At 54.2% G+C, this 14,507-nt stretch overlaps 1 protein-coding gene across 5 annotated transcripts in view; it reads left to right on the forward strand.

Moving 5' to 3' along the window:
- The window catches only part of CELSR1 (cadherin EGF LAG seven-pass G-type receptor 1), a 179,705-nt gene that overhangs the window by 149,513 nt on the left and 15,685 nt on the right, over positions 1–14,507 (forward strand). For 3 of the 5 annotated variants that reach the window (XM_017529445.2, XM_017529443.1, XM_017529442.2), the window contains exons 19-24: positions 304–487; positions 2,080–2,223; positions 4,359–4,563; positions 5,435–5,602; positions 8,268–8,394; positions 11,890–12,090. In XM_017529445.2, coding sequence (XP_017384934.1) covers positions 304–487; positions 2,080–2,223; positions 4,359–4,563; positions 5,435–5,602; positions 8,268–8,394; positions 11,890–12,090 — 1,029 coding nt within the window. The remainder of the gene's footprint in view (positions 1–303; positions 488–2,079; positions 2,224–4,358; positions 4,564–5,434; positions 5,603–8,267; positions 8,395–11,889; positions 12,091–14,507) is intronic. The other 2 variants (XM_017529446.2, XM_017529444.2) reach the window with 2 other exon arrangements.

Raw genomic sequence — 14,507 nt, forward strand, 5'->3', positions numbered from 1 at the left:
TACTTAGGAGGCTGAGGCAGGAGAATTGCTTGAACCCAGGAGGCGAAGGTTGTAGTGAGCAGAGATCACACCACTGCATTCCAGCCTGGGCGACAGAGCGAGACTCCATCTCAAAACAAAAACAAAACAAAACAAAAAAACATTGTAAACTCATGTTAAGCGCACAGTCTAAAGTGCGGGGCCCAGAATGAATGAATGAATGAGCCACTAGATGAGCAAAGGCTTTCAGGGCTGGTGTCCCTTGGTCCCGAGAGCCAGGCCTCCCTCCGCTGGCGGAGCGCTGATCGCTGTCTGTCTGACCAGGACGTCATCTACTCGGGCAGCGCCCTCCTGGCCCCGGCCACCAGGGCGGCGTGGGAGCAGATCCAGCGGAGCGAGGGTGGCACGGCACAGCTGCTCCAGCACCTCGAGGGCTACTTCAGCAACATGGCACGCAATGTGCGGCGGACGTACCTGCGGCCGTTCGTCATTGTCACCGCCAACATGAGTAAGGCGCTGGCTGAGTGGGGGGTGGAACCCCGCGACCGTCCGGGGTGTGCCCAGGAGCTGGGCCCCCATGGGTGTAGCAGGTGGGCTCCCTGCCATGCTTAACCATGCTCTTAGGAAAACGATTTAGGGGTTGGGCGCGGTGTCTCACGCCTGTAACCCCAGTATTTTGGGCGGCCAAGACAGGCAGATCGTGTGAAGTCAGGAGTCGGCTCATCCGTTGACGAATGCCTGGGTCGTGTCCACCTTTTGGCCTGTGTGAATGGTGCTGTTGTGAATGTGGGTGTGCGGATATCTGGGTCCTTGCTTTCAGTCTTTTGGGTGTAGAGCCAGAAGTGGGCTTGCTGGGTCATGTAGTAAATCCTATGACCCAGCCTGGCCAACATGGTGAAGCCCCGTCTCTAGTAAAAATAGAAAAAGTAACCAGGCATGGTGGTGCACGCCTGTAGTCCTAGCTGCACTGGAGGCTGAGGGAGGAGAATCACTTGAACTTGGGAGGCAGAGGTTGCAGTGAGCCAAGATCGGGCAACTACACTCCAGCCTGGGTCACAGGAGACTGTCTCAAAAAAAAAAAAAAATCAGCAGCTAGGCCTCTGTTTCCTTATCTGTAAATGGAGTCTTTGGGAAGACAGTCTGCAGTGACACACCCATTGCTCCCAGGGGCCAGGTCGCAGGCTTGGGAGATGTTGGGCCATGATCTTGGGTGTCCAGCAGGCAGGTCTTCCAGACCCTCAGGTGTGAGGCTCTAGAAGGGTGGGTGTCAAGAGTCCTGCCTCCCTCCAGGCTCACTGCAGACAAGTGTAGGTACATGTGGGATGCAGGAAGTTGGAAATTGATTCTGTTCTAAAGATGTTCAGTCAACCAGGCATGGTACTTTACACCTGTAATTCCAGCAGTGTGGGAGGCCGAGGTGGGCAGATTGCTTGAGCCCAGGAGTTCAAGACCAGCCTGGGCACTGTAGTGAGACCCCCTTCTCTATTAAAAAAAATAAGAAGAAATTAGCCAGGTGTGGTGGCATGCTCCTGTATTCCCAGCTACTCAGGAGGCTGAGGTGGGAGGATTGTTTGAGCCCAGGAGATTGAGGCTACAGTGAGCTGAGATTGCACCACTGCACTCCATCCTGGGTGAGAGAGTGAGACCTGGTCTCAAAAAATAAATATAAATAAATGGGCTGGGCACGGTGGCTCGTGCCTGTAATCCCAGAACTTTGGGAGGCTGAGGCAGGTGGATCACTTGAGGTCAGGAGTTTGAGACCAGCCTGGCCAACATGGCGAAATGCCATCTCTACCAAAAATACAAAAAATTAGCCAGGCGTGATGATGCACACGTGTAATCCCATTACTCGGGAGGCTGAGACAGGAGAATTGGTTGAAGCTGGGAGGCAGAGGTTGCAGTTAGCCAAGATCACGCCACTGCACCCCAGCCCGGGAGACAGTGTGAAACTCCAGCTCAAAAAAATACTAATAATAAAAACATAAATAAATAAGTAAACAAGGCCAGCCAATCAGTGTGACAGTTGTGGTCATTTTGAAACCAGCAAGGGTTCAAGGCAGCCGTGGGGGTTATGTCTGATTAAAGGAACTGTCCCCCTAGTTCTTGCTGTCGACATCTTTGACAAGTTCAACTTCACGGGAGCCACCGTGCCACGGTTCAGCGCCATTCAGGAAGAGTTCCCCAGGGAGCTGCAGTCCTCCATCTCCTTCCCAGCTGACTTCTTCAAACCCCCTGAAGAGAAAGGTAAAAGCTCTCAGAAACCCGCTGCTGCCCTCCATGCCCCCAGCATTCAGGGAGGGGAGGGCCGACCGCGGCATCCCAGGAGGGCGAACACGCCATGCTCTGTGGGCCCTGAAGATCCGGGGCCGGGTGTCCCGAGTGTTCGCCGGTGCCAGGTCCTATTGGTGACCTCGAGTTCTTTCGAACAAGCGCTTAGGTACGGTTGAGCATCCTAATCCTGAAATCTGAACTGCTTCAGAACCTGAACCTTCTGGAGCACCAACCTGACGCTGGAAGGAAGTGCTCGTTGTAACATAAGTGTGAAACGATACTTAAAAAAAAAAAAATTAAAATCCAGGCTGGGCGCGGCGGATCACCTGAGGTCGGGAGTTAGAGACCAGCCTGGCCAACGTGGTGAAACCCTGTCTCTACCAAAAAATATAAAAAATGGCCAGCTGTGGTGGCAGGCACCTGTAATCCCGGCTACTCAGGAGGTGGAGGCCTGAGAATCACTTGAGCCCGGGAGGCGGAGGCTGCAGAGTTGAGATACAGCAGCCTGGGCTACAGAGCGAGACTTTGTCTCAAAAACAAAAATCCAAAATGTTCCTAAGCTTTTCAGCTGAGGGATACTCAGCCATGTAATTGATAATGTGACAAAAGAGAACTGAAATTTGTGTATACACTGGTCGCCTTTGGTGTGCAGTAAAAAGCTGCTTCTAGCTGGGTGCGATGGCTCACACCTGTAACCCCAACACTTTGGGAGGCTGACATGGGGAGGATCGCTTGAGCCCAGAAATTCAAGACCAACCTGGGCAACATAGGAAAACCCCATTTCTACCAAAAAAGTTTTTTTAATTACCTGGGCATGGTGGCACACACCTGTAGTCCCACCTACTCGGGAGGCTGAGGCAGGAGGATTGCTTGAGCCCAGGAGATGGAGGCTGGGAGCTGTGGTCATGCCACGGCAGCCCAGCCTGCACAGCAGAGGGAGAACTGTGTGGGGGTGGAAGGCCGCTTTTAAATAGAAATAGAAATTTTAGAGTCACCTTCCCCTCCCTGAAAACAACAACAAAACCCAAACCGGAATGTGTGTCGGCACACATCTTCAGTCCTGGGCTGGATGGTGATACAAAACGGTATAAACGTTTTGAATTTTCCTAAGGTGCTTTTTCACAGATCCATGACAATGACTAAAAACCTCCCAAAATAAAAAGGACATGAAAAGGTAAACCCCATAAAGGACGGTTGAGAATTGGAAACCTTGCGACTAAAGCGATTTTGTCAGGTACATCTCGTGTCTTAAAAAGAGGGGTGACTCTGATACGGGGCCATGCCCGAACCTGAGAGGTTGGGGTTTGAAACTGACTAGCCCTCCGCTGCGGCCAGCTCTCTCCGGAACTAATAGAGTGAGAACTTGCTCATTACCAAGGGGAGGTACCAAGCCATTCATGGGGGATCCACCCCTGTGACCCCCAACACCCCCGACCGTGTGCAGGTCTAACGCTGATCACATTTCAACGTGAGACTTGGAGGGGCCAGACATCCAGACTGCATCAGATACATTCACATTGAAGCAGTCCATCTCCAGAACTCTCTTCATCCTGCAGATCTGAAACTCTAGCCCACAAAACACCGACACCCCTCCCCAGCCCTGGTGCCCACCGCACTTTTTCTCTGAATTGGACTCCTGTAGGGAACTCCTATAGGTGGAATCACGAAATTATTTGTCCTTTTGTGATTGGCTTATTTCACTGAGTGTAATTGTCCTCTGGGTTCACCCATGTTGTGGTAAGTGTCAGACTTTGCTTCCTTTTGAAGGCTGAGTAATATTCCATTGTGTGGATGGACCACGTGTGTTTATCCTCTGACCTGTTGACGGATGCCTGAGTCGCATCCACCTTTTGGCCTGTGTGAATGGTGCTGTTGTGAACATGGGTGTGCAAGTATCTGGGGTCCCTGCGTTCAAACTTTTGGGCGTAGAGCCAGAAGTGGGCTTGCTGGGCCATGTGGTAAATCCTATTTTTGATTTTTTGAGGACCTGCCATACTGTTTTCAGTGGGACATCTGTTGGTTTTTGAGAAGCACCTGCTGGCCCTGACCTCAGTCTTGGAGAATGCAGGTGTTCCTGCCGGCGTCCTCACGCTCTGCTCACGTTGCAGAAGGCCCCCTGGGGAGGCCAGCCGGACGGAGGACCACCCCGCAGACCACGCGCCCGGGGCCGAGCACCGAGAGGGAGGCCCCGATCAGCAGGCGGAGGCGACACCCTGATGATGCTGGCCAGTTCGCCGTCACTCTGGTCATCATTTACCGCACCCTGGGGCAGTTCCTGCCCGAGCGCTATGACCCAGACCGCCGGAGCCTTCGGTAAGGCCTGGGCACAGGGACATGGGGAGGGTCTGTTTCAGAGGTCCCCAAGGCTCCCACAAGTCAAAATTTTGATCTAGATCAAGCACAGGTCTTCACGGCAGCATTTCACCGGGACCCTGGCCCAGAGACAGAGACCACTGCCCTGTGGTGTCCCTTGGAGGGAGGTTCTGGGTCTGCCAGTGGATGCCACCCACTGGAGCACTGCACACCCTTTGCCTGGGCTTATCCCAGTGCTTCTGCCAGAAATGCCCCCTCCTCAGCATACGCGCCATCTTGTGCCCCGAGGGACCCCATGCTCTCCCCACACACCCCACCCGAGGCTGTCGTGGGTGGTGCCTGCTGCTGGCCCCGGGGCTTTAGGGCTGCTCAGCCAGTCCGGGCTGGAAAGGATGGATGTCTGGAAGCAGCTTTGTGGCCCCCTTGGTGGGAGTGGCCCGAGTCTCTGCCCTTCCTCCTCCTGCCATTTCCCAGACACTTCCCTGACTCTGGGGTCCTCGTGATCATGTGGTTCTCAGTGACCGGGTGATTCACCCCCAGGAGCTGCCATTATTTTGGTGTCTTTGGACATTTAAGCCACCCCCTTTGTCTGCCATTAACTGTTAACGGCTGTAACATCTTCACACCTGCGCCTTCTGTTTCTTTTTGAATTTCTGACCCAAAGATGACACATCTCCCTGTGTGCTGTGTCAGTGATAAAACCTTCACTGGGGGTGAAGACACTGTGGGCCTACAGCTCCGAGCTCCCTGAGTGTGATTCTGTCTCCCCTAGAAACACATCTGTGGCGTGTCCTCAGGACATCTGTGTGTGGGATTTGAGTGAACGTTTCCTAATCATGTTTGTCCACATGCTCTGGCTTCTTGACCTCAGGCTGCCTCACCGGCCGGTCATTAATACCCCGATGGTGAGCACGCTGGTGTACAGTGAGGGGGCTCTGCTCCCAAGACCCCTGGAGAGGCCCGTCCTGGTGGAGTTCGCCCTGCTGGAGACGGAGGAGCGAACCAAGCCCATCTGCGTGTTCTGGAACCACTCCCTGGCGTAAGTGTGGCACCGGCAGCCCCACATCCCCATGTGAGGGCTTTGCCAAGACAGAGAGCACCGCAGGGTCAGGGGATCAGCAGCAGAGTGTCCCACGAGGATGGTCCCTTGTGGTCTGTGTCTCCCCTTCCAGCCCCTTGTGGGGGTAGTCAGCCTCCTGCTCTGCTTCTATGGGAGCATCAGAGCCCCCCAGATGCCCACACACAGACGTACACAGACCCGTACATGGAGACGCAGACATGCATGCACATATGCAGGCCCACACACAGATGCACACGCGCAGATGCACACCTACAGATGCAGACATGCAGGCCCATACACAGTTGCACACCCATAGATGCACACGCACAGATATGCACACGCAGATGCACAGCCACAGATGCACACATGCAGATGCTCACCCACAGATGTGCACAGACCCACACATGGAGACACAGACATGCACGCACACATGCAGGCCCACACACAGATGCACACGCACAGAGGCACACGCGCAGATGCACGCAGACCCACATGTGGAGAGCCAGACATGCAGGTGCACAGAGATCCCTCAAGGCTGACACCCAGGAAGGGGCTCCTCACCTGCAGGACTCCCGAGAGGCAGCGGCCACACTAGTGTATTGGCCAGTTCACTGCTGGATAAGACAGAGGCCTGTCCTGGTCACGCATGGGAGGGCAGACCCAGAGGTTGGGCCCAGGAGCCCTTCTGCTGACAGTGGGAACTTCTAGCTATGTGTGGGGGTCCCCATACCAGACAAGGGCCCCTGCTCCTAGTCTTGCCCAAGAGGCCGACACAGCCCAGCTTTGGGGACTGGCTTTACCCCCAAGTGGCCATATCTGGCCACAGCACAGGCCAGAAGCAGCATCAGAGAGCCAGCTGGTGGAGTGGCAAAGGTGGGAGGTGGCGCGCCAGAGCCTGTGTTTCAGCGTGTGTTCCAGTGAGGGAAAGGTGTTTCGTAGTTAGAAAAATTCGGAATGAGACTGGGTTCAGAGTCACGTGGCTCAGCTCCACTGGGAGCCGGTGGTGTTTGTGCTTTGCTTTGCCTTTTTAGCTGCAGGGTTTATGTGAGGTGTGGACTTCTTTGAGTTACCGGGTCTTTACCAGGAGCTTGCTTTTACTCTGCTGGTTCGTTTTCACTTTTACTGTCTCTGTTTAGAAGAAGATACTAGAACTGAGGGGTGGTGGGAGGGTGGGAGCGTGATCTGGTGGGGAGACCTGCCGTGTGCACACACCAGGAGGGAGTGCCAGGAAGGGGAGATGCCGTGCAAGACTTGGGGAGTCGGAGCGTGAGCACCCCCAGGCTCAAACTGGCTGAACATTGTACATCTGGGGGCGTCCGTGCAGTGGGAACACTCCCCCTCCCCCCACCAGGGTTCCCCTGGGTACAGTGGAGAGCCATGAGTGGCGGCTGTGCGGGGGGCGCACCATGGTGAGCAAGCCCATGCCAGGAGCTCGTTCAGCCCAGCCTTCTTCTCCTGCTTCTGTGCCTTCCAAGTCCTAGTTAATGAGCAACCAGCACAGTACCTAAAATGTAATAGGCGCTTGGCTTACAAAGGAGTGAATAAAGGAACCCTTCACCACGAGGGACGTCGGGCCAGCTGCCTGTCCCGGGCATCCATCTGCATCCTGGCAATTAGCTCTGACTCTAACGACCTGCTCTCTGCTTTATGTCATACCTATTATTCCCAGATTGTAAAGTTCATGGCAAACACATTAGCGTTCACATCCCATTTTACAGGCGAGCAAACTAAGGATCTGAGAGGTGATGTGATTTTCCCAGAGTTTGGGAGGGCAGGGCCCTGTCTGAAGCTGAGACACACGCCTCATAACAGCGTGTTATTTGGGGCTTCCCATCAGGAAAGCGGGAGTCACCATGGGGCCCTGGCTTCTGGGCAGCTCCCATAAAACATTGTGTAATCTCAAGATGAAAGTGTCAGGGGAAGGTGAGATGTTCTTGTGAAAGCGTCTATCCTCAGAGGGAGACAGCTGCGTGAACCCCAGTGGGTAGTTCCAGCAGCAGGGCGTGTGGTGGACGCACGACGGCCCCGTTTGAGTTTTGCTGCCCGAGGACACATAGAACTTGAACTTCAGAGGCTGCTCCTTGGAGGCCCTGACAAGACACAAGAGGGAAGGGAGACTTCCCATGGTCCTGCCTTCATTGGGTGGCTTTTTGAGACAGAGTCTTGCACTGCCACCCAGGCTGGAGTGCGATGGCGCGATCTCGGCTCACTGCAACCTCTGCCTCCTGTGTTCACACGATTCTCCTGCCTCAGCCTCCCGAGTAGCTGGGATTACCAGTGCACACTACCACACCCAGCTAATTTTTTGTATTTTTAGTAGACATGGGGTTTCACTATGTTGGCCAGATTGGTCTTGAACTCCTGACCTCATGATCCACCCACCTTGGCCTCCCAAAGTGCTGGGATTACAGGCATGGGCCACCACACCTGGCCACAGGTGTCTCTTGTCTTCAGTGCAGGGGGCTGGTGAGGAACATGGTGGGGAGCAGCCTGCGAGGAATGGGGCTTTCATCATTCACGGTGCCTGCTGTTTGGTTTGGCCAGGATGGCCCGTGAGCCCCCAGGGCTGGGCAAATCCTGCCCCCGACAGACTCACGGCGGAGGGAACCATCTCACCCCCGCCCCTTCTCTCTTCTCTTCGCAGCGTCAGTGGGACGGGAGGGTGGTCTGCCCGGGGGTGTGAGCTCTTGTCCAGAAACCGGACGCACGTCGCATGCCAGTGCAGCCACACGGCCAGCTTCGCGGTGCTCATGGACATCTCCAGGCGTGAGGTGGGCATCCTCCTGCGGCCGCTGTGCCCGCCAAGCCTACCCCCGAGCCTGCCCCCTCCTCAAACGAAATCTTCCACTGCAAGTGCTTTGAACAAAGCACATCAACCAGTTAAAAAACATTCCAGGATTGGCCAGAGTCCGTGAGGATTTCCATAACAAAGCCCCGTGACAAGGGTTTTCGGGAGCCCTGGCCCAGCCTCCGAGGAGCTCCCAGGATCCGCCCCTCGCTTCAGAGCGGGTCTGCTGGGGAAGGTGCCGCTGTCCACCTGCTTTGATTGTAAGGGAGGTGACAGCTGCTGGGCACAGTGGGCGCTCTCCCTCGGGGCCACACGCAGGGCCGCAGGACAAAAGGCTGGGCGGCTAATGTTTAACCCCTGGCATTTTAATCGGCCTGGGAATGTGAGCCGGCCATTGTGGGCCTGCGGATGAATTGGGGAGTGGCCTGAGCACTGGTCTGGCCTCCCGTTAATCAGACAGGAACGGGTAGGAGCCAGCCTGGGGAGGCCTGTGTGGGACCCAGGGTCGAGGAGGCAGAACCAGAGGCCTGGGTGGCCTCCCCTGGACCCTCCCCAGGGCTTCGCTGTGGCTCAGGCGTCCAGACCACTGTCCTTCCCGAGGGCTTTCTGATGTGAAGTGGCCCTGGTTTCTATCGCATTCTTGGAAGGGTGAGTCAGCCCTGAGGCAGGGCTGGAGGGCGGCTGCGGCTTTCTGTGCAATGTCCATGGGAAGCTGCCCTGCCTGTGTCCCAGTGTCACGGGCAGAAGGCACTCCCCAGCAGGACCCAGCCTGGAGAGAGGTCAGTGGTTAGTGGACTTGGTTCATAGAAGGACGGGGTTGGAGGTGGTCTCATGGCCAGGATGCCAGGCAACACGTGGGCCAAGGAAGCTGAAATTGAGGCAGAAGAAAGGAGGCTGGAGTGGGTGCCCCAAAGCCAGAGTCTCTGAAGCCCCCGGCCAGTGGAGGGAGCCTGGGGTGTTGCTGCAGGCCCCAGGGACACCCAGGGCCCAGAGCGTTGAAGGAGCCTCCGGAGGGGCAGTTCCAGGCCCAGGGCCATGAGCACTCAGCCTCGCCGGCCCAGCCTGATCTTGGCTTCCCGGCTCAGTCCCATGTGGTAAGCAGCTCCTTCCAGAAGATACCAGAGAACCAGAGCTTGTAAATGCAGAAACTTGCCAGGGGCCTGGGTCCTGGACAGGTGTCCTGGTTTGTAAAAGCACAGAAAACACAGCAATGTGAACATACACTCTGCTGCCCTGCACACTTCAAAGTGCCCAAGAGGGTACGTTTTATGACATGTATATTTTAGCACAATTTTTCTTTCTTTTTTTTTTTTTTTTTTTTTTTTTTTTTTTTTTTTTTTTTTTTTTTTTTTTTTTTTTNTTTTTTTGAGACGGAGTTTTGCTCTTGTTGCCCAGGCTGGAGTGCAGTGATGCATCCTCAGCTCACTGCAACCTCCACCTCCTGGATTCAAGTGATTCTCCTGCCGCAGCCTCCAAAGTAGCTGGGACTACAGGCTCCCACCACCATACCAGGCTAATTGTTGTATTTTTAGTGGAGATTGGGTTTCACCATGTTAGCCAGGCTGGTCTCGAACTCCTGACCTCAGGTGATCCACCTACCTAGGCCTCTGAAAGTGCTGGGATTGCAGGCGTGAGCCACCACGCCCGGCCTTTTTTATAAAGACATGTTCAGTGCCCGTAAGAAATGCATAATAAGCTTGGGTGTGGTGGCTCGAAGCTGTGATCCCAGCACTTTGGGAAGCTGAGGCAGGCAGATCCCTTGAGCTCACAAGTTTAAGACCAGCCTGGGCAACATGGTGAAACCCTGGCTCTACCAAAAATACAAAATTTAGCCAGGCATCGTGGTGCGTGCCTGTAGTCGCAGCTAGTTGGCAGGCTGAGGCAGGAGGATGGCTTGAGCCCGGGAGGCGGAGGCTGCAGTGAGCTGAGATCGCGCCACTGCGCTCCAGCCCGGGCAACAGAGCCAGACCCGGTCTAAAAAAAAAGAAAAAGGATAATTAAGAGATCTGGAAATGTGAAAAGTAAGTTCAAATAACGAGCTATGATAGAGACGTGGAGCTGGCACAGAACACCCGTGTGCTGGTGGTAATGGTAGAACGCGTCAGGGTTACGCAGGAACCACAGGATGGATGGGGAGGGTACAGATGCCCATCGCCATGGCAATTGAAGCATCGAGCCTGCCAGTCCACATAACTGAAACCTGAAGCTCCGCCCCTGCTCAGCGAGTTGTTTAGCATTTTTTCTCTTTTTGTGATGGAGTTTTGCTCTTGTTGCCCAGGCTGGAGTGCAGTGGCATGATCTCAGCTCACTGCAACGTCCCCCTCCCAGGTTCAAGCAATTCTCCTGCCTCAGCCTCCCAAGTAGCTGGGATCATAAGCGTACACCACCACGTCTGGCTAATTTTGTATTTTTAGTAGAGATAGGGTTTCTCCATGTTGGTCAGGCTGGTCTCGAACTCCCGACCTCAGGTGATCCGCCAGCTTTGACCTCCCAAAGCGCTGGGATTACAGGTGTGAGCCACTGCACCCAGCCTGTTTAGCTTCTTTAAGCATTGGTTTTCTCACCTGGAAGGAAGGCGAGGGCCACATCCGCGCCCTCCTCAGAGCTGTGATAGAAGGATGACGTGGAACAGTGCTCTTGCCAGGTCTGTCAGAACCCCTGCCGCCTACTAAGCGCTCCGTAAAAGGTTTCGCTGAACAAAGGAAATCACATTCATGTTGTATTACCACAATTACTCATTTTCTTTGTAAAGTGAGAGTAAGTCCATGATAGAATTACGAGGAAGTCCAAGAGGTGTTGCATGCGCCTGTGGAGGAGACACGTTTACCTTTTGCGTAGGCAGGAATTGCCTGTGGGGTTTTTAGTTGTTGTTTTGCGACTGAGCCTCGTTCTGTTGCCCAGACTAGAGTGTAGTGGCACCATCTTGGCTCATGGCAACCTCTCTGCTTCCTGGATTCAAGGGATTCTCCTGCCTCAGCCTCTTGGGTAGCTGGGATTACAGGCACCTGCCATCACACCCAGCTAATTTTTGTATTTTTAGTGGAGACGGGGTTTCACCACCTCGGCCAGGCTGGTCTCGAACTCCTGACCTTAGGCGAACCCCCCACCTCAGACTCCCAAAGTGCTGGGATTACAGGCATGTGCCACTGTGCCCAGCCGGTTTTGTTGGTTTTTAATGTAGCAAAACCTGCATAACACACAATTTCCCATCGAAATGTACGGCCAGCAGCACTGAGTACTTTCCTGTCGCTGTGCCGCCGTCACCACCGTCCGCCTCCAGAACTTGTCACCCCACACTGTTCATCTCTGCTTTGTGCTTGTTTTATGCCGCCCTGAGAACAACGTGACGGTCACGCTGGTTCCTGCCAGCCTTTGATCATTTAATAAGCAAGTATGTAATTTGTCTCTATTACACAATGACCAGATCTGAGCCTCGGCCCTTACCTTCTCTCCTGCCTTTCAACCTTCCCGCCCACAGAATGGGGAGGTCCTGCCACTGAAGATCGTCACCTACGCCGCCGTGTCCTTGTCGCTGGCAGCCCTGCTGGTGGCCTTTGTCCTCCTGAGCCTGGTCCGCACGCTGTGCTCCAACCTGCACAGCATTCACAAGCACCTGGCCGCTGCGCTTTTCCTCTCTCAGCTGGTGTTCGTGATGGGGATCAACCAGACGGAGAACCCGGTACGACCGCTCTGCTCCCCTCCCCACTGTCTGGGCTGTACCTTGGAGCCTGCTCCCAAAGTGCACCACCATACCCAGCTGATTTTTGTGTTTTTAGTGGAGATGAGGTTTCACCGTGTTGGCCAGGCTGGTCTCGAACTCCTGACCTCAGGTGATCCGCCCGCCTTAACAGTCCCGTGCTGGCCACTCCAAGCACCCTGGCTGGTGTCCTCGCTACCACCACCTCCGATTCACAGGTGCCCTAGAGGAGGAACCTGCGGGTCACAGGCTGTGGGTGGATACATGGTATTCACCAGCAGGTCCAAGCACTTCACCAGCTTGACTCTCCATTGGGAGATGAGGGGCCCTTTCTCTTTTTCTTTTGAGGTGGAGTTTCGCTCTGTCCCTCAGGCTGGAGTGTAGTGGCATGATCTCGGCTCACTGCAACCTCTGCCTGCCAGTTTTAAGCGATTCTCCTGCCTCAGCCTCCCTAGTAGCTGGGATTACAGGCATGTGCCACCATGCCTGGTTAATTTTTGTATTTTTCATAGAGACGTGGTTTCACCATTTTGGCCAGGATGGCCTCAAACCCCTGACCTCAGTTGATCCACCTGCCCTCTCAAAGTGCTGGGATTACAGGTGTGAGCCACCGTGCCCGGCCGGGGCCCTTTTCTGAAATTATGTTTGGGGATAGCTGACCCACATTGGATCTTTAGCTGCTGAATTCACAGTAACTTTGGGGGCATTTAACCCTTTACCTCAGTCACCATTCACACTCTCAGTAGCTGTGCAATGAATGAGCACCTACTGTGTGCCTGGGGCTGGGAACACAGAGGGGAACAGAACGAGCAGTCCAGGTCCCTGCCTTCCTGGAGCTGGTGATCCCACAGCTGAGCATCCCTGAGGGGTGCTCCCCAGCTGGGGTGACAGCAGAGGCTGCCCTAGGAAGTGGCTGAGATGGCTGAGATGGAACGCTGGCGAGAGGTCCTCCAGGCAGCGGGCTAGGCAGGTGCAGAGACCTGAGCACACCCAGGGGGTGGCAGCATCCGGTGAGGAAGAGAGCTGAGAACTTTGGCTGGCACTGTCCGGCCGCTGGGGTGGGGCGCTGTCCGGCCACTGGGGTGGAGCCCAGTGAGGCACCAGTGGCCATGGCTGGGAAATCTAGTCTGTGTTCGTGTACCAAGGATGCCAGTCCTGAACAGCCCTGTGGCTTCACCCTGCCAGTGAGATCAAGATAGGACCTTTGGCTCACACCTGCCATCCCAGAACTTTGGGAGGCCAAGGTGGGTGGATCACGAGGTCAGGAGATTGAGATCATCCTGTCTCTACTAAAATACAAAAAAATTAGCCTGGCATGGTGGCATGTACCTGTAGTCCCAGCTACTGAGGAGGCTGAAGCAGGGGAATTGCTTGAACCCGGGCAGCAGAGGTTGCAGTGAGCTGAGACCGCACCACTGCACTCCAGCTTGGTGACAGAGCAAGACTCTGTCTCACAAAAAAAAAAGGATTTTGCCCATGACATAGAGCTAGAAGATAAAGTCAGGTCAGAGTCAGCCCACGTGTGGAGGCTTACAAGAGGCGTAAAGGTTGAGAATAATGAGAAGGGAGATGACAGGTAAATACCGGCCGGAGTGACCCTGGGGGCTCTATAAAATGAGCAGACTAGCTCGGCGGGAGGATGAACGGGGTATTTGGAGACAGCGCTGCCGTAAAAAGGTCCATTCACTGGGAAGATATAAACTTATAAAGTTTTATGTACCTAATAAAATGAACTCAAAACATCCCTATAGAAAGCACAGACCTTAGACATTTCAGAGGAATTGGGAAGATTCATAATGAAAAAGTTGTCAATGAAAATTACACATTGGAACTGGCAGCATAGAATCAAGGCAGAATTTAGAGGTAAATTTAGGAGATAAGAACGGAGATAATAAGCAGAAATCGGTGAAATAGAAAATGAAGATGCAAGAGAAAATAAGTCCCTAATTCATTTTGAAAGACAAATCTAAGACTGAAAAAGAAAAGACTGAAAGCACATATCTGCAGTGCTGGGGGTGAGAAGAGAAGGCAGTACTTTGAACGGTGTTATGCTGGTACACCTGAGACGTAAAATATGACTCTTGTCAAGACTGACTTAAGGGCTGAGTGTGGTGGCTCATGCCTGTAATCCCAGCAGGTTACCTTTGGGAGGCTGAGACGGGCAGATCACTTGAGGTCAGGAGTTTGAGACCAGCCTGGCCAACATGGTAAAACCCCATTTCTACTAAAAACACAAAACTTGGCTGGGCATGGTGGCAGGCACCTGTAATCCCAGCTACTCGGGAGGCCGAGGCAGGAGAATCGCTTGAACCTGGGAGGTGGAGGTTGCGGGGAGCTGAGATTGCACCGTTGCGCTCCAGCCTGGGCAACCGAATGAGACCCTGTCTCAAAAAAATATA

The sequence above is a fragment of the Cebus imitator genome, unplaced genomic scaffold (assembly GCF_001604975.1).
Source record: "Cebus imitator isolate Cc_AM_T3 unplaced genomic scaffold, Cebus_imitator-1.0 Scaffold59, whole genome shotgun sequence".
Lineage (NCBI taxonomy): Eukaryota > Metazoa > Chordata > Mammalia > Primates > Cebidae > Cebus > Cebus imitator.